The sequence below is a fragment of the Phoca vitulina genome, unplaced genomic scaffold (assembly GCF_004348235.1).
Source record: "Phoca vitulina isolate PV1807 unplaced genomic scaffold, GSC_HSeal_1.0 scaffold92, whole genome shotgun sequence".
NCBI classification, from domain to species: Eukaryota; Metazoa; Chordata; class Mammalia; order Carnivora; family Phocidae; genus Phoca; species Phoca vitulina.
Genome location: NW_022589795.1, coordinates 1511322 through 1528727, shown reverse-complemented (window position 1 = coordinate 1528727; position 17406 = coordinate 1511322). Strand labels below are relative to the sequence as shown.

The 17406-nt window shown below is 50.9% G+C and overlaps 2 protein-coding genes across 5 annotated transcripts in view; both read right to left on the bottom strand.

The window, feature by feature from the left end:
- Window positions 1-2675: 2675 nt before the first annotated feature.
- On the bottom strand, window positions 2676-9391 carry TMEM106A (transmembrane protein 106A). Of its 2 annotated transcripts, XM_032396511.1 has the most exons (9): window positions 9347-9385; window positions 8897-9043; window positions 7854-8080; window positions 7250-7313; window positions 5968-6121; window positions 5302-5442; window positions 5151-5194; window positions 4591-4644; window positions 2676-4229 (listed from the first exon to the last, which is right to left on the bottom strand). In XM_032396511.1, the coding sequence occupies exons 3-9, from the start codon at window positions 8062-8064 to the stop codon at window positions 4109-4111; spliced, it is 789 nt and encodes a 262-aa protein (XP_032252402.1). In that variant the 5' UTR covers window positions 8065-8080; window positions 8897-9043; window positions 9347-9385; the 3' UTR covers window positions 2676-4108. The 2 variants fall into 2 exon arrangements, with proteins under 2 accessions (XP_032252402.1, XP_032252401.1); XM_032396510.1 differs by lacking the exon at window positions 8897-9043 and having other exon boundaries at window positions 9347-9391.
- A 194-nt stretch (window positions 9392-9585) lies between these two features.
- Window positions 9586-17406, bottom strand: part of NBR1 (NBR1 autophagy cargo receptor) — a 30337-nt gene continuing 22516 nt past the window's right edge. For all 3 annotated transcript variants that reach the window (XM_032396453.1, XM_032396452.1, XM_032396454.1), the window contains 5 exons: window positions 16522-16927; window positions 15797-15891; window positions 15064-15121; window positions 14112-14220; window positions 9586-11341 (listed from right to left, as the gene is read on the bottom strand). In XM_032396453.1, coding sequence (XP_032252344.1) covers window positions 11168-11341; window positions 14112-14220; window positions 15064-15121; window positions 15797-15891; window positions 16522-16927 — 842 coding nt within the window. In that variant the 3' untranslated portion in view covers window positions 9586-11167. The remainder of the gene's footprint in view (window positions 11342-14111; window positions 14221-15063; window positions 15122-15796; window positions 15892-16521; window positions 16928-17406) is intronic.

Here is a 17406-nt window from a genome sequence, read left to right as displayed (position 1 = left end):
CCCCCCCCCGGGGACGTTTGCATCACTCTGGGGGTGCAAAGGAGGCTGCTGACTTTTGCAGAGGGTGGCAGCCCCTCCTCCGGGGCGAGGGTGTCAGAGGGAGTGAGGGTGGGCTTAACAAGAGACGAGCTGAGCCCTGGGAAGTCTGGAACAGGAATCACGGTGCAGCTTCCCGGGTATGAGTTTTCCGGGTAGGCTCTGTCTGTGCCTTGCCCTAGATAGGGGCTGCCGCCTGCCCCCCAGACACATAGTAGAGAGTCCAGCTCTGCCGTGTTCCATTTTCAGGAACTGTCAGATGAATAATGTATGCTTGTTTCACCATCAGGTTTCAGGAACTCATTCCAGTCAAATCCAGATAAATACACCGAGCACTCACGATTCACGGTGAGACAGTGTGAAAGGCAGGTCGACTCTGGCTGCGTGTGTGTGTGTGTGTGTGTGTGTGTTTGTGTGTGGAATCTAGAGAGGCTTCCTTGGCGGGAGGGGCTGCAATTATTTATATTTTATAAAGTCAATTACATAAAGCCTTTATATGCAATTATATAGTCACTGCTGAATGGCCCATTTGTGGCCTGTTGCTCGGCACTCAGCAGAAACGGAGGGGTTGACAGTCTATTCAAAAAGACGGGCCAGCTGCCAGAGAAGCAAAACAGAGGGGCTGTTTTAAGTGCTGATTGGGGCGGAGGCAGCTGGAGCCGGAGGAGGGCAAGACATGAAGTCACAGGCTGTGAGTCTCGGGATCGCCAGTCCCCAGCAGCGTGACTGCATCTCTGAGCCTCATCTGCCCCATCCATAAGATGAGAGTGCTAATACCACCTCCTTAACAGAGGTGTCGGACCACTGAATGTGGCCATTGAAAAAGAAAGCGTCACAAGCCCTTAGCTTAGGACCTGGCTCAATCCAGGCCTTCAAACCCGGGGTGGTCACTCTTGATGAGAAGGATGTAACACAGTACAAGCTTTGGAAAGGTTTCTCTGGCTCAGGTGCAAAGGATGAGAGAGCCTGATGCCAGCCCTGTTAGGATGAGGACTGGGCCGATCCATTTTACTTTTATTTCTCTGGCCTCAAAGGGCTTGATACAACGTTCTGGAACAGCAGGCCCAGAAATGGCTAACTAACCCGGTTTGCCTCCTGTCTCTCCCTCTTCTCAGTCAATGAATTACACACAGCAGTGGTGACCCAGAGAGAGACCCTCAACCCCACTGGCCATCAGCAAAAAAACAGATGACTTCTTTCTCACCCCCAGCATCTCCACTCCAAGTCACCCCCTCCTGATCCACTCTAGAAGAGGAGCTAGCCGGGAATAAAATGTGATTTCCTCCTAAAAAGAATCAAGAGACTGGTCAGCTCTGTGAGACTGGGATGAAGGGAAAGGGGAATGAGGACCCATGAAGCGGATGAAGTGGGTGGGAGAAGAAAGTAGGCTGAGTCCATGCTTCTGGAGGAAAAGCCAATGGGAGAACTTGGTCTTGGCCTTCCCAAGTCTATACAGCTCCATTGCTGGCCCTTATTTAGCAAGGATAGGTCTGTTGGGGGCTTCAAAGATTTTATTTATTTGAGAGAGAGAGAGCACACAAGCCCATGTGTGTGCTTGAGCAAGTGAGGGGAGGAGCAGAGGGAGAGGGACAAGCAGACTTCTTGCTGAGCACAGGGCCGGACATAGGGCTCCATCCTGCAACCCTGACATCATGACCCGAGCCGAAATCAAGAATCAAGGTGGGGGGCGCCTGGGTGGCTCAGTCTTTAAGCGTCTGCCTTCGGCTCAGGTCATGATCCCAGCGTCCTGGGATCAAGCCCCACATTGGGCTCCCTGCTCCGCGGGAAGCCTGCTTCTCCCTCTCACTCTCCCTGCTCGTGTTCCCTCTCTCGCTATGTCTGTCAAATAAAAAAAAAAAAAGAATCAAGGTGGATGCTTAACCGACTGAGCCCCCCAGACACCCCTGTTGGGGGCTCTAGGTTGAGGACTCTCACTGGAGCCATCACCCCTCCCCACTGGCCGGTGCTTACTGAGACACAACTGGGGAAGGAGGGGTTGCACCACACCAGAACAGGCCTGGAGCAGCATTAGAGGTGGCAGGCGGGGCCCCCCCAGGTCCAGTGTAATGCCTGGCCCATAGTGGGCGCTGAGCTGTGGCATGGATGATGGGAGGCAGGGGTGGAAAGAGCTCAGAGGAAAGGGGGACTGTAGCCTCAAGTACAGGACACCTGATCTTGGGAAGGGGAGGGGTACTGGCCCACAGAACCCCACCACTTCCTGAAGCTGACACCCAGGGTCCCTCCCACAGCCTGTCCCCTTTTCCACCTGGCGCCAGTGAGGGGATGCCTGGGCCTTTCACGGAAGCCCACAGGCTGAAGGGACCCCTCAGGGCAGTGTTTCCTGAGGGGGGCAGCCGGGGCACCTGGGGTGGGGCCCAGAACAGGAATATTAAAGTAGGGAGGGAACTTGAGAGACACACAGTGGGAGGAAGGGAGAGAGTGAGCTCCCAGGAGCGCTCTCTCAGCAACCAGAAGAGCAGAGGGGCTCTGGGCCTGGGGAAGAGAGCTTGGCACCCACTCGGCCACCCAGAAACAGGCCAGGAGTGTCGTCCAGCTCTCCTCCCAACTCACAGGAGACTCTTTGTTTACTCTTTAACATTGTGAAGTATAGTTTATTGAAGACGATATAAATCCTTGACATTTGGCAACCAACACACAGCGGAAACTCCAGCCTGGCCTTTCTGGACTTCTGTGCTCCTGCTAGCATCTTCTTGACTCCAATTACTCAGGCACGAAAGCGCGGAGACAGGACAACCTCCTTCCTTCCCCTTGTCCCCCCAGCCAGCTAGCCAGGTGCTATCCCCACTGCCCCCTCTCCATCCATCCAACTTCGCATTCAGCTTGCCCCACCACCTAAGTTCACCTCCCGGCCTGAGAAAAACCACAGCTCCCTTTAGTGAGCAATTACCATTCCTGCTCAGCGACACCACAGACCGCCTCCATCTGGAGCCCAGTGGGAACCTGCATTATCTAGGACTTCGCTTCTGCATCTGAGTGACAGCAAAGAGGAGAGGTCGAGACCGGTCCCTACTGATGTGCGGTTCCAGCCTGTGCATGCCCGAAGGAAAGCAGAGGCCTCTGGGAGCAGAGGATGGGCCCTGGAGCTATGCTGGGGATGCTAGAGCGCCAGCAGCTTGGCCGAATCCTGACAGCTTCACCTCTGCAGGCCGTCACCGGGCGGCAGCTGACACCCCGTCTGACCGACCTGTGTCCACTCACACGGGCTCAGCATTGTGGGCCGACCACCAGCCAGAAACCTAACTTCAATAAATACCTTCCCGAATGACTCTGGCTTCATCTCTGTTTTTCCTAGAGAGGCGGAGGGGGTGCCAGATGCCTCTCTCCCACCCCTACTACGTTCACTCCTGCTGTGATGAGAATAAGAAAACGATTTTTATGGAGAGAAGCTTTAGCCAGAGAACAGCTCTGTCTTCCTAGGAACTGGGACAGTCTTTAACCAGGGAGGCTGCCGAGCCAAAGGGCCTTAGCCAACCTTGCTGTCAGGGCCCAAGTTACCAGGAGAGAAGCCGACCAGCACCACCACTCTGTCACATGACCAAGTAGGAAGGCACGAGACAGCATGGATGTCCCTCAAGTCACTTTCCCACCACTGGGTGGAGAACGTGAGAAAGATCCAGGTTTTAAAAGCCAGATAAAAGGAAAGATTTCTCTCTTCAGGTGGGAGGAAGGCCAGCCCCAGAGGGGCTAGGGAACCACGGTGCTCAGTACAGAAAGCAGATGCCACTCCAGGGACTCTAAGGCAGCTCTGAATACACATCAGGTCAGACTCTCCTCAGGACAGACCGAGGGGAAAGCCTGGTGCTGGGCCCTAGAAGAACCAGACTTCTTTTCCTGTGGAAGTCAGAGGACGTGAGAGGCGTGCGTGCGTGCATGTGTGTGTGTAAAGGTAACTTTCACATAGGGCTTCCTGTGCTGAGGGTGTGTGTGTGGTGGGGAGGAGGTAGAATAAAGCAGGGCTTTTCCTTTGGCAAAGTCACTGTAGTCCTTCCTTGGGCTCAGGGAGACACAGCCCAACCTGGCGGGGGCTTGGGGTTCGGGAACAGCGGACAGGTCACGGCGGGTGAGGGACCAGCAAGTGGGGCACCGACGTGTTTCCCCGGCAGTCCACGTATTCATAGCTCTGGAAGACTAGCTGCTCTGAATGGCTCAGGCAGGAACAGGTCAGGGTGCCCCTGGAGAGGAAGCAGGCTTTGTTGCTGTGTCTGGGGGCAAAGAGGAAAGCTTTGGCCCTGCTCTGCTGTCTGGGGAGGGGGGGCTCCCTCAAACACTGCACGCTCTTCCTTCTGCTCCCTACTCTGCCAATGCACCTGGGACAGCTGTCCCACCTGTGATCAGACAGCTCTGTCTGTGGCTGTCCCACCGATGGCTTATAAGCAAGGCAGGATCTAGGGAAGGGGCCGGACCTGCTTTCCCAAGAGCCAACAAAGATCCACGGAGTTAGCTTTGGATGACTCCTCCCACAAGGTGGAGCAGAGGAGAGCCCGAGGTCAGAAGTGGGCGAGGGGGGGCACCCGGGCTCCAAGCCCTACTTACTGGATGTGCAAAAGCACATGGTGGACTTTGATTTTCATCCAGGAACAGATTTTGCTGAGAGAGAAAGAACACGGGACCATGTTTCACACTGAGCAGCATGGCAACTGAGAGGAGACCTGCAGGTCCCAGGCTTCTGGGCTCTTTTCCATCAGGGACACCAAATGCCACTCCCACTCTTTGTCTCTCCCTCTAAGGTGAGCATGTCACCCTTGCTGCAATATTGTTCCTCCAAGCCCCACAGGCTTGGCCCAGGTGTGTGCTAGCCCCTCCCTCAACAGAAAACAAGACATTCATCTTTCTCAGCGACTCAGGCTGAAGAGCCCAAGGTCACAGAGTGTAAGAATTAACCCAATTCTGGCCTTTTTTCATTCCAACCTAAGTCCAAACAGGCAGAGGGCTGGGGACCCTGAATCCCTTGCAGATTGCAGTCTTGGCCACGAGAATGAAGGCCAAATGCTGGCTGCAGGGTTTGCTAAGCAGCCAGGAAATCTGGTAGAGATGAACACTGGGTTTCCAACCAGGGAAAGAGGCTAAGGGAGAAGAGATCAAGGGATACTTACTATGTGTTTTCATCCCAGATTTTGTTGGCCACTGCATAAAACATCTGTCAACCAAATGGGCACACGGTGAGCCCCAACCCCAGCTGCCCCTTCCGACCCCCACACATGTCCACACCTCTGTGGGCAGGGCTGGCCAGGGAGAGGGAGTCACCTGTTCGCTGGCCAAAGGGCCGATGTGGAGGAGGAGGCTGTTGGTGACCTGCCCCACCACGAGGGACAGGTGCAGAACCTCGATGGTCAGCTGGGTCACAGTGATGGGGTAGTAATTGCTATTGGAGATGTTTAAGATATTCTAAGGACGAAGACAAGGGAAAGGGAAGTGGGAAGGTGACCATCCTTGAAAAGGAGAAGTCAAATAGCTTCCCAAACCCCCCCTCCAGCCCCCTGCCTGACTGATCCCCACTCCCACTATGGGCCTCAGCTGCCGAAGCCCAGCGCCAGGAGCCCCTTGGAGGGGCTCTTAATGGCAAAGGGGTCACTGTAAGACACGAAGCTGGCCCAGGACCCAGGCTCATTCTGCGAGCCTTCTCTCTGTTCAGTTCCGCCCACCCAGGGAGTCTCAGGCATGCCCCCCAACCACACCCTGTGTTTTATTTCTCTCGTCCAGATTCTGACCCCTCGCTGCGTACAGTCCTAATCCTGCACAATCCGCTGTGGGGCTCACGGTTGTGCCTGCTTCTCCCCAGGCTTTGACACCCTCTGGCCTGCCGTAGTACCCCTGGCTACCCGAGCCCGGGATGGCAACACTGGGCAAGGGCTACAGAGAAGAGCTGCCGGCAAGGCGGTGTGGGGCTCAAGGGTGTGGGCACCCACCCACCGTTATGTTGAGGTGGATGTCAGCCTCGTCAAAGGCCACCGTGGAGGAGTTGAGGCCCGCGGGCTGCACGGTGATGGACCGGGGAAACAGGAAAAAGATGATGAGGGAGGAGGTCACAAGGCAGATGAACACTGCCAGGAACACGAAGAGCTTCCTGTGGGAAAGAAAGCAGGACCCGGGGTAGAGGAGGGGAGAAGTCTGAACACGACGGAACCTTGGGCAGAGAGGGACACTCCTCTCCCTGTACAAGGCTCTCCCCTGCACCAGCCCCCTCCCAACTGTGCTTTTACCTCCCCAGATGTGGAGGACCGGCCCAAGTACAGATGTGGCCCAAAGTGAGTCGGAGCACAGGATCGGGAGGCAGGCAGCCTGGCTTCTATTCCCAGCTCTCTGTACCCACTGGCCCAGTAGCTCTAAGCAACCCACTTAAGCTCCCTAGGCCTCAGTTTCTTTGTCTGTAAACGGAGAGAACTATACCTACCTCACAGAATTTGTTATGGGCTAACGCATGAAAAGGCACGGATGCCAGCTCCCGGCACATAACCAAAGCTCAATGAATGCTAGCTATCATTGCCGGAAGAAATGTCCACATGAATTTGAGAGTTCTGAATTTTAAAATTAATATTCAGAACAGGACATCATCCGTCCCTCTAACTCAAAACTGAGCTAGGCATGAAAGAGACAGCACCTCGTTAGTATTTATGAGGGGCACAGGCAGCCTCAGATTCTGGTGCAGGGGTCCGGGAGGGCAGGCTGGTGGCTCGCAGACTGCAGCTGAGCACCTTGGGAGGAGGTGGCAGGGATTCACGTCCAAGAGACCCAGATGACAAACAGGGTCACGACCCCGTCCCGGGAAACTCGGGGCTGCCTCTGAGGCTCTGAAGTATCTCAGAACAGGGAGCAGCTAGTTTTCCATCTCAACCGGGAAGAGAACGAGCAGGTCTGAGGTGCCACAGAGAGGGAAGCTCGCAGGAAAAATACCTTCCCCAAACTGACCGCATCCAGGGCCACTCCCTCCCTCCAGAAAGGCCTTGCAGAGTCAAGAGATCCTGTTTCCACAAGGGAGCCATGCTTCTTGGAAGCAGCGAAGCTCAGGACACCGAGTGCCCTCAGGTGGCATCTGCTGTGCCCCAGACTTCTTAAACCAGGAAAAACCCTGGAAATGGAGCTAGTATATACGAATTCAGCAAGGCTTCCAATGGAGAAGAACTGCAGGGGGTTGGGAGGCAGAATGGGGGAGACAAAGAGAACAGCCCCCAGAGGTGACGGCTTGTGGGCTTACGTGCGCCTGGGCTTCAGCCTCTGGTCCCCATAGGGGATGAGGGCCACTAGCTGCTTCTCTAGCTCTGTAGAGAGAAAGAAGGTAAGAGAGAGGGCTAAGAAGTATGCATGGCAAAGGTTTCCTGCGCCAGCCTCCCAGAAGCACCCCTCCGCCCCACAGAGTCGAGTCAGAAGCATGCCACCTCTGCCCCAGAGCAGGACTGGAAACGCTGGGCAGATGACAGCAGCTCAACTATGTCAGCTCTGCAATGGAAGTGAGATTTTCATTAACGGGTGTGAATTTCCGGAAAGCACCAGTAAATGAGAGAAGTCTAGCTTCTCTGCAGAGGTCATTCGTAACTTCCTGAATCCTAAGAAACAGTGTTGCTAAGGGAGCAGGGAGGCTGGAGACCCCCGGGGCTGGGGAGAACCACCAGGGCAGGAGGGGTGGGGGTGTCTCTGCAGCGAGCGCAGGGCAAGTGAACATCTCGCTGGCCCGCCTGCAGCTGGGGGACCAAGAGCTGGGAGACCCAACCCCATTCCAGGAGGCTCAGGGGGCCTGACCAGCTGGCTGCTAAGGGCTTGTTCTGGATTCCAGGCTCTTGCCAAAGCCTTGGGCCACTCACCTTGCGGGATCTCCCCGCTGCCCTGGCAGGTGGGACAAGTCACAAAGCTGGCACTGGCAGCCCCGTCACAAGGCACGCGGGAACAAAAAGACTTGCTGCTTCGGGTGCTGGAGTAGCAGGCAGCCTTGCTGCCAAATGCCAGGCTGGGGGGCAGGATTGACTTGTTCTCCTCCTCCCGAGAGCCCGACTGGGAGAACGTCTCACCCATCATTCAGGGGGAGTTTTCGCTAATGAGAAAAAACCAGAATTCAGTGCTAAGCTTGTTAGCACGGACACCGGATGTCACTCTGGTTTTGGGTTCTCAAGATTCGCAAGGAGCGCCACCCCAATTTCAGCAAGCTCCAGCCCAAGGAAGCTAGGATACGGAAAACTGAGCAGTTACACGGGACTCTGGGATCAGAAATCTCAGTGCGTTTCCTTTCATTACTGCAGGGGAGCTCAATCTGCCTACAAGAGGGAAGAGAAAAGAAAAGCAGAAGTTATTTCCCTAGAAGGGACCTCCACAAGTGAATGGCCGAGCACTTTATTTTTTGGGAAAGTTGCTGAGCTGTCACTTGCTTCAAGGGAAGGAAGTGGACGGGGCTGGCGGGCGGTGGGGGAGGCCGCAGTCCAGAGTCCCTTCACCCTCTGCAACAAGATGACTCTGAAGAGGTGTCTAGAACACCCAGGCAGAAATGCCTGAGATCTCCCAGCCTGGGAGTGGAAGGAAAGCTTCCATCCCTGAGCCCTTGCAAGTGCTGGCCTAATAGGAAGGCAGGGATTGTTTGAAACAAGGGAAAGGCAGCTAGGCTGGTCACAGGTGTGCCTAAGAACCTTAAAATAGCCCTGAAAGGGAGCAGAAACCTCTTCCTCACTGCTTTCTGTGTGGTAGGCAAGAATGCCTGGGGAAGGGTGGGAGCAATGGTCAGGGTCCATCCTTCACTAAGGAATGGTAAAGGCTAAAAATCCAGATTCTTCCCCAAAGGCTCAGGATTGGGAGCAGAATGAGTGGGCAAGGTGAACCGCACTCAGACCTCACTGGGCCAAAATCAAGAGAGCCTCACCTGGTTCAGGGCTGGGATCCAGGGCTCCTGTCAGCTAAGAGTGCAGTTTCTGGAATGTGTCTTTGGGGAGAAGGGCTTGTAGGGCAGGGTGACCCGAGGGGCCACCGACTGGGGCTGGCCAGGCTACTGGCCCCCTTCAGCAGAGTCCTGGGGGAGCGAATATGCAGCGTCGGATAGGGTGGGGAGCAGCGACCTCGGCCTCCCTGAAAGGCTAAGGTGCTTCCAGCCTTTACTCCTGGGCTCGGCTAGGGGCCCGAGGAGCGGGGCAGCCCGAGCAGCTGCAGAAGCTGGGATTTCACTGAAGGAGAATTTCAAGTCCCTCCAGACACCCCGAGGCCGTTAGTCGAGTCTGTTAACCCGCGAGTGCCTGCGTGAGGTTAGGAGGCACTGAAGGTCCCTCGACCCTTGCCTCCCAAAGGGAAAGAAAGTAAAATCTGGGAAGCACCTTACCCCACCCCCGAGCGACAGCAGGACAGAACCGGGTACAAGCAGAATCGAAAGTGCGGGAACCCAGGGGCTCGCCCCAAGCTTTGACTCGGTGCCTACGGAGGCTCCGCCCCAGCTCCTCCGGACCCGCCCCCCTCCCACGGGCCCGCCCCCTCTCGACACAGCGGCGAGGGAAGAGCTCAACTCTTCAAAGACCACCCCGGGGCCCGGACGCTGCTTTTGCAAGCACCAGCCAGTCCAGGTAGGACTTTCAAAGAACCTTTATTTCACCATTCTTGAAGCGGTTATGTACAAGTACAACCGGACGGACAACTGGACCTCGGGGTCCTCTCTGGACCCCTACAATACGACTCAGGAGGTCAGAACAGGTCCCGCCCGAAATCAACCCAATTAATTACACACACCCTGCCGCTCAGCCTCTACCCAGAAGCCCGGATAAAAACGTTTTAAATAATGAACAGCCTGGTTGGCTTGCAGTCTGAATCTTGGTTTATTTAATAGCGGTCAAGAAGTATACTGTAAATAAACATCATGATGACTAATGATTAATTAACATCACCATTCATTATAAATACCAACCAGGTTAAATAATACTAGTTTACTATCCTTCCCCCTTCTGGATGAGGGTAAGAGTCTTCTTTTTCTGGAAGTCATTTTCATGAATAATAGCTTTTAGTGTTTTTTTTGTTACCTTTTCCTTCACCCATTGTACCCAAGACTCCTTTCTGTAAACAGAATGAGGACCTGGGCCCCTGGCAGCAAGCTTTCTCATTCATTTTGGGGTTAACTCAAAACTTTTTCAGAGTTTGTCCCCATCCAAGTTTTGCAAAACAGCCTCTTCCTGTTCTAGGCTCTCTAAGGCTAGGTACCTTTGAGCAGATTTCAAACATTCAAGAAGGCATCAGCATTTCCTATTTGCCCACCCCTGAACTAACTTTACTAGATTAACTAGGAGCCTGTTCACCTTTCGACTCTTAACATCTGCCAGTAACCTCTGCCCTGACGTTAAGAAAAAAAGGTAACTGTTACATTTCTTTTCTTTTTAATAGAAGTTTTCTCCATCTCTACAGTATTAGCAAAATATTTCACACTATCTACTTAAATTTGTTCCCTTAAATAAAGAAAAATGTATGCAAAATTACTACAGTAAACACTGCTCAATAGGTGCTGGTGGGTTAATGAGCACACTCCCTCCTTTCACTGAAGTGTGGAGACCCAGAAGGTGATCTTCTTGAATGTACCAGTGGGGTCTTTAGAAAACAACAGTGCTGATTACTAAGTCTTGCAGGGAAATGACTTTGTCTTTGAACAAGGAAGAGTAACAAGATTTCTCTGGGGCTCTGGGTGTCATTTCAATACAGCATAGCTATGAGGCTTGGGGTAGGCTAGAAAAATTGCAAGAATTCTTGAAAACAACCTCCAAGGTTAATTTCTTTTAAAAACTGACAACAGATATCCCCATAGAAACATCCACAACATCCAAAGAAAAATACTCAACTTTGATACAAGCAGAAAGAAAAACGGTTCTATAGGAAGTTCAAGTTATGCTCTTCAATGCACTAAAATGGAGACAGGAGCTTTATCCAAATCAACTGAAAAACCGTTTTCCTACAATTCATCCATCCGATGTTTCTGCTTCAGTTCTGGTCTTTGATTTGCTCCAGAAAATACTGTAATGCAGGTACTGTCTTGAGAATTCAATAATGGGCTCTATATAGATTCATCAGATTAAAAAATAAGCCAGGGCTTCCTCCCCTACGCCCAAGGACAGAATAAAGATCACCTATGAGAAGCAGGCAGAGTGATTTAATACGAGGCCCCTCCTTAGTAGCGGTGGCTGTACCAGTCGTTGTTGTGGACCTGCAGCAACTCTGTCACAACCTGCAGGATGTTGTAATTGTGTTTCTTCAGCAGCCTGAGATTCAGCTGCCGGTCACAGAATCCCATTTCGAAGAGATGGGCCATCAGGGCTGCTGTCTGATCTTCAGAAACTATTGGCTGTGTAGAGTCAAGAAAAGCAGAGCAACGTTTTTGGTATCATTTATGTGCCTTGTAAATTGTTATCATCTTGAAAATCATACAAATCTTTCCAAGATCTGTTTAAAATATTAGGGAATTGGACGCAAGGCTATGGCCAACTCCTGTCCACCTGACACTATCAGGCCGCCTGAGGGAGCACTGGGAATGCCCTGCTCTGGATTCTGTATGTTTGTACCCGAAACCGGGCAACTAATGAACTGTCCTCAGAACTAGGAGGAGGAGGCTTCAGAAGGAAGCATTCTTTGGCCTGATGAAGGAAAAGATGCAAGCAAGCACCGGAAACACCGTGAAGATAAAGGTAATTGTGCTGACGGGGCCAGTGGACGCAGGGGCAGAGACGGTTACCAGCAGAGTTCAGTCAGCTATGCGAAGGGGCTGAACAAGAAACTGCTTGCGAAATGACATCTTGGGCGACCTTCTTGGCATTTTTTTCCCTTTTCCTTTTTAAAGAACAGAAGCAATCCACAAAAGAGGGAGCTAACACTCCTTTACCTCCCTCTTTGGGCCAAGCCCTGTGGTGGACACATAACCTTCCTAAATCGTAACACTTTGGATTACCCTTTTTTTTTTTACATTAACATATAGTGTATTATTAGTTTCAGGGGTAGAGGTCAGTGATTCATCAGTTGCATATAACACCCAGTGCTCATTCCATCATGTGCCCTCCTTAATGCCCATCATCCATTTACCCCATCCCCCCCACCTCCCCTCCAGCAACCCTGTTTGTTCCCTAGAGTTAAGAGTCTCTTATGGTTTGTCTCCGTTTTTGTCTTATTTTAGTTTTCCTTCCCTTCCCCCATGTTCCTGTTTCTTAAATTCCACATATGAGTGAAATCATATGGTATTTGTCTTTCTCTGATTTACTTCGCTTAGCATAATACCCTCTAGTTCCATCCACGTCGTTGCAAATGGCAAGATTTCATTCTTGGATTACCCTCTTACCACTTACTTACCGTGTTGACTATCAATTAACTCTCTTATGTAGGAAAACGGAGAGACAAAATACCTCGTTTGGCAGGGTTGTTGAGAAGATTAGGACAAGACTGTGTGTACGTGTTGAGCACAGTCTCTGGCATTTCTCTCTACACCTAACTCCACTGTTCCCTTCTTCCCTCTTATTTCAGAAGAAACTATCCATCCTCCTTTCCTGGATAATCCTTGCACATGTCCTTTGCTTGCTATTTCATGATCTCTCACCCCCTCAGAAATCTCTTCTGTGAATTACCCTCGTTCACCCTGACTGTTAACCTCCTTTGCTACCGGCTCGGCCAGCTCTAGAAACGTTTCTCTCGCTCGGCCTTCTGCGGCCCAGCTTTCGCTCCTTCCCTTGGTGCTCCAGCTCGCTCTTGAGAATGAAGCATACGTGCACTCTCCGAGTCCTCTCCACTGGCACCTCCTCCTCACTCAAGCTCCCTTCCCTGAGCTCCAGCACGTCTTCCTCCTACTTCTTAGGCTCCTGGGCAGGGCCTTCTTCTTTCCTGGATCCTTAAAGGCTGCTTCTTGCTTTACACCCCTTCTTCCTGGGAACTCTCACCCAATCACATGGCTTCCACTAGAATCTGTATACAGGTGACTTGACCTCCAGGCCAAATCACTCCTCTGGGAGCCACAGGTACATGCCCACCTGCACTGTGGGTAACTCTACTTGGATGTGCCTCAAATTCCACACCATCCAAAACGGACGTAATTTTCTTTTCCTCCTGCCCAAATATATCCTTCTTCCTGCACATCCTCTCTCTTTTAAAAGATTTTTTATTTATTAATTTGAGAGAGAGAGAGCACAGCAGGAGTAGAGGGAGAGGGAGAAGCAGACTCCCCGCTGAGCTGGGGACCCAGGACCCAGAAATGAAGGCAGATGCTTAACCATCTGAGCCACCCAAGCGCCCCCGCTGCACATCCTCTCTTAATGAATGGTACTATCCATTGCCCAAAGCCAGAAACTCGGGATTCCGCCTTGACTTCTTTCCAGCCTCTTAATCATGGTCTCTAAGTTCTGCCATTTCTCTTTCTCTTCTACCCAAGTTCTTTTCCACCTACACATGGATTCTCAAATGATTTCTTTAGGGCTCCCCCAACCTCCACACTATAGTGGAATTATCTTACTAGGTAGAAATCTGATGTTAATCATTTTCCTAAAACCCATTCACTCTCCTCCCCCTCAACCCCCCAGTTAGCCTTAAAATAACACCCAAACCACTTAATACAGCACCCCACCTACATAAATTGGGCTTTTCTCTTCTTTCTCTTCCCAGCCCAAATTCACCTTTCAGGCTCACATTTCCAACTCTTTTTACTGGCTAGTCTCTGTCACAATGCTGTTTCTCTTTCCTGGCACATACTTATTTTGCCCTTAAGGACTCAGTTCAGGCATCATCTACCAGGAAGCCTTCTCTGGCCCCGTGCAGGGGCCCACAGCAGGCTGAGGTGTTCCACCCGAGAACACTGGTGCAGGATCTTATACTGTACTGTTCACCTCACTTGCGTCCCACTCACTTTGGGCAGGGACTGGTGTCTTCTTCACCTTGTAGCACGTACTTGCAAGAGCTCCCCACATGTAACAGGTCCTCAACAAACACTAGGTTTTTTTCCTTTCTTCCCTTAAATAACTTGGCTAAAGTCCTACAGCGAGAAAGTGGCAGAATGCCATACTACTCTCCAACCCAGACAGGCAGCATCATTTTCACCGGTGACTTGGCTTTTGGTACAGGAAAATGAAACATACACTGACCTGGGCAGTGACTGGTGGCCCAGCAAACAAGGCCTTGTATGCAGAAGCAGCAACGGACAAAGCCCCCTTTACCAGTCCTCCAGCAATGCTGCTCCCATGGTGGTGGTGCCTGGGGAAGAAAACCAAATTATCTTCCTAAAAAACACAAACCATTATCTTCCTACAAGCTAATCTGGGCTCTAATCCTTGAAAGAAAATGGATTTCCCTGAGAAAAGAAGTCAGATGTAAAAAGAGAATGTGATCATTTTCCTACTAGTTTTATAGCTACAAAGCTTGGTTTGATGTAGACCCCAGATCTACTGCTGCAAGATAAGGCCTGCAGGAAAACACCCCTCGGGTTAGTATGCCAGCCTTCTGTCCCAGCTGAAAATTACACGGTCAAGGGCACAGTGGGGTATCAGCAGTCTGTCTGCTTAATTATCATCTCAGAGGATACACTTCCAAAGGAAATGCGATTTTCTGGGCACTGAAGGGAGGAGTGCACCTTGCCACTAATCTGAGATGATTGGGAACAGAGATGCAGGTGTGTCTAAGAAACCATTACTAAGATGCACAAGGCCTGACCTTCCTGCCTTCTTTGGTACTAAGGTGAGGTGAATTTGAGAGTACTGGTCTGGAATGTGAACACTTTTTTTTTTAAGATTTTATTTTTTAAGCGATCTCTACACCCAATGTGGGGCTCGAGCTCACAACCCCAAGATCAAGAGTCACACGCTCCACCAACTGAGCCAGGCAGGCACCCCTGGAATGTGAACACTCTTAAATGTAACTGGAGCCCTCTGTTCACTGTTGCTCACAAGCTTCAGGAGAAATAAGAACAAGAAGGAATGATGGTGCTCCTTCTTTGTCCTCTGGAGGTGGCACATGAGCTTTGAGAAGCTTGTGTAAGCAGCAACAGTACTAGGATATCCACCTGCTTCTGACGGAAGAGGCTGCACAGGGTCCAGTTACCTTGAGTGATCATAGCTCTTCTGTCTGCTGTTTACAAGTCCTGATGAGCCTCTGGGCTCTAAAAGCAAAAGAGCTATTGGTTAGATGCGGCATCCACAAGTGCCTAGTGTTTAACTCATAGTGAGGCGAGTTTTGAGAGGCAAGCAGCAATCTGATCACAGCATTTATTTATTTATTTATTTAAAATATTCGGGAAATTTTGCAGGTGGTTTTTAAGTGATAAGGAGGAACTGTCCGGAATGCAATGCAAGGTGACTGTTTATTTAATCAGAAAAACAAAGCATATAATCCTATCATACCCATTTATTAGTTTCTAAGTACTTTCAGGTTTTGTTTTTTTGATTAAGAGTGGGAAGTGACTTTGAAGGTCTACTAAGAACTTCAAGGTGCTATTCTCCTTATTTTCGATAAAACAGCCCCTCAGGTTTTATGACCGTGCTGAACCACTTCAAGGTCACACAGTGAGGAAAGGGGAAGCCAGGCCTGGAACCTAGACTGGTCTAGCTCCAAAGCCTGTGTTCTTTCCACTGCAGCACAATGCCCACCTCTGTGAGGTCTCATTTAATAAATATGAACCTAGAGGACAGAAGAGAATGTGAGGAAGGGCCACAGAAAAAATACAAGGGCAGGTTTCCAAATAATGCCAAGAATCACAAAGACAGAGTGCCTATTTATGCTTGGTTTCGTTAGAAAGGAGCACAGAAAAAGACATCAAGCTCAGGCTGGTCGTTACCTCCTCTGATCTGATCAGGGACTGAAGGAACTTCTGGTATGGTAACTGGTAAATCCACTCCTGGGGAACCATCTGGCTGTGCACAAGGAGGGCTCCTTTCAGAAAGACACAATATCGAAAGTCAGCTGAAAAGGCACCTGTGGGGACGCTGGAGAAACAGTACATGTGGCACAGCTGTGGCAGATTCTCTACAAAGGCTTCCCTTTTCTGATCCAGATCTCATGTCTGAATGTAGGGATCAGGCAGGAAGGCCTCATTCTACTTCTGGTTTTCCTCTTTAGCCATAGTCAAGCTAGAGAGACTGGCTTGAGCTGGGTCGCTCCCTGCTCCATTAAGTGGTACTAGTTAAGGGAAATGTCTAGCTCCCTGAGAGAGTGGTTTAAATCCTAGTCCAGGCTCCACCAGCTGCCATACCATGACAGAACAATGACACACACAGATCAGTAGATAATGAAAAATAATTGTTCTCTGGTTTTAGAATACATTTTTTTCATAATAGTTTAAACTTCCTATTTGGGTTAACATGAGAATGAGTTTTGCTGCCTTTACCCATGAGTCCATAGAGCGGGGAAGGAAATACAACTTTTATTCATCTAAATTCAGACTTTCCTATGGGAAAAAGTCTCTTCCCATGCTGACAAAAAAAAAAAAAAAAGAGATGGAGTGGTTTTCTCCCTATTCCACCTGTGAAGAAACAGCCCAGCTGAGGAGGGTGTGGACAGTACCTGGACAGCTGTGGTGGAGGCCCCACCACCTCTGGGATGAGGGGTACTGTGTCCAGAGTCTGTGAGGTCATGAGGATGTCGCTGATGCTCTGCTCCTGCAGCTGGTTCTCCCCTCCAGTGAGTCTCTCCCCAGCCTCAACCCCAGGTTCACCTTCAGCCCCTCGCTCCAGGCCTGGCTGTGAGAGTGCAGAGCTGTACATGGAGTCGCCCAGGGGGCGACTGGTGTCAAAGCACTCAGGCAGGATGATGATGTAATCCTCTGAAGAAGTAGAGGACTGACTCTGAACTTCATCTTTGAGTTCATCCTGCTCTTCCTCTTCCTCCTCCACAACAGCTTCTTTGGCGCTATGGACAACCACCTCCCGCTCATCTCCAAGTGGTCCCTCTTCAGGGGAGGCAAATTTCACTAAAGGATGAAAGCAATCCATTTTAAGCTATAAACTAAAAGCAACTCCCAGTGCTACCCTTACCTGATAAAGCCTTGTGGGCCATGAGCTACAATCATGAAAGCCAGAGGAGAGGGATGGCCAGAGGGCAGGGCTGCCCGTGAACCACTAACGGCCACATTCTAAGTCTGAAGCCTAGGCAAAGCCAGAAAGAACTGAAGCTCACGAGGTACAGAGAAACACCAAGGCTTCTGAGAAGCACCATGAATCTTAAAGACTAATCAAAACGGATATATTAGCTAAGGGTGCTATAACAAGAGAAAACATTAGGTGGTGAGTACTGCAGGACTATATGCCTACTTTCCTCCCTTTCTTTGCTAGGTAAGGGATAGTCATGGCAGAAAATCAGCAAAACAAGGATGAGGGAAAAAGAGATACCTATAATCCTATCAGACGTAACTACTGTAAACATTTTTTGTTAAGCATTTGTACATAAGTC

What these genes read in the sequence shown, in the direction of transcription:
- TMEM106A (XM_032396510.1), bottom strand. Translation starts at nt 8,064, where the DNA reads ATGATGGGTGAGACGTTCTCCCAGTCGGGCTCTCGGGAGGAGGAGAAC. An exon ending in GCCCTTTGGCCAGCGAACAG is followed by an intron (nt 5,195 to 5,301) that starts GTGACTCCCTCT and finishes TTTGGTTGACAG; the next exon opens with ATGTTTTATGCAGTGGCCAA. An exon ending in ATCTGGGATGAAAACACATA is followed by an intron (nt 4,645 to 5,150) that starts GTAAGTATCCCT and finishes TTTCTCTCTCAG; the next exon opens with CAAAATCTGTTCCTGGATGA.